Source organism: Myotis davidii, unplaced genomic scaffold (assembly GCF_000327345.1).
Source record: "Myotis davidii unplaced genomic scaffold, ASM32734v1 scaffold67, whole genome shotgun sequence".
Lineage (NCBI taxonomy): Eukaryota > Metazoa > Chordata > Mammalia > Chiroptera > Vespertilionidae > Myotis > Myotis davidii.
The window spans coordinates 278,073-279,072 of NW_006298521.1; the positions used below are offsets into that span (position 1 = coordinate 278,073).

Sequence of the window (1,000 nt, forward strand, 5' to 3'; positions counted from 1 at the left end):
CGCAGTGACCCGTCCCCCGTGGCCCGGCCCCACTCACTTCTCCGTCACGTACAGCACCCCGTTCCGGATGTAGTCTGTGGGCATCTTCCGGTCTCTGTTGATCAGGCAGCAGCGCCAGCCGTTCTCACACACTGAGGGGCACACGGACCGCGGTTCCCACCAAAACGCCCCCGCGGGACCCACAGCAACGGGTGTCCCCACCACGCCATCCACGCGGGGTGTGCACTGAGGGTCCTTCCCCAGGTGAGTACGCAGGGCGTTTGTTTTTTTAAAGGAAAAGGAGCCGGCCAGTGTAGCTCAGTGGTTGAGCATCGACCCAGGAACCAGGAGGTCACAGTCGGGGCACGTGCCCGGGCTGTGGGCTCCATCCCCAGGGTGGGGCGTGCAGGAGGCAGCCAACCAGCGGTTCTCTCATTGTTGACCTTTCTCTCTCTCCCTCTCCCTCCCCCTTCCTCTCTGAAATCAATCAACGTATTTTTTCTTTTTTTAAGAAAAGGAAAGGCGCTGGTTAAACAACTAAATAAGCGAAATGAAACAGGCTCAGAGGCCCAGGCTCATGGTCAAGGTCAGCAGGACGAGGGTCCAGTCAATACTGACACCTTCCCAGGTCCCCTTTCCCAGTGGGATCGCACCACCGATGCCAGACATGCGAGGAGCCCAGTCCCCCAAGCGCCCAGCAGTTTAGGGGTTTTATGGGAGACCTTCCTAGGGGGCGGACAGGGATCTGGGCCTCCGTATCAGACGGGCATGGCCTGTGGTGCCCGGGCTGGACCTCAGAGCATTGCCTGCCTATGCCAGGGAGCTGCCAGCAGTGCCAACCCAGTGGGGCATGGCTCGCAGCCGGCCCTGCCAAATTCCCGCTGGGCAACCAACCGTTTACCGCACAGGGACCCCCGGCACTGGGCCTGGGCCGGGCCACCTGCTCCTCCCGCTGCGGCCCAGGAAGTCTGCATACGAGGGGGCAGCCCTCCATCGCCCCCACCCAGGGTGGGGCCCCCCA

General features: G+C 62.5%; 1 protein-coding gene across 1 annotated transcript in view; it reads right to left on the reverse strand.

Annotated features, from left to right (window-relative positions):
* Positions 1-1,000, reverse strand: part of GRAMD4 (GRAM domain containing 4) — a 71,294-nt gene that overhangs the window by 2,233 nt on the left and 68,061 nt on the right. The window contains exon 14 of the mRNA XM_015570732.1: positions 36-281. Within this exon, the coding sequence (XP_015426218.1) occupies positions 36-281 (246 nt within the window). The remainder of the gene's footprint in view (positions 1-35; positions 282-1,000) is intronic.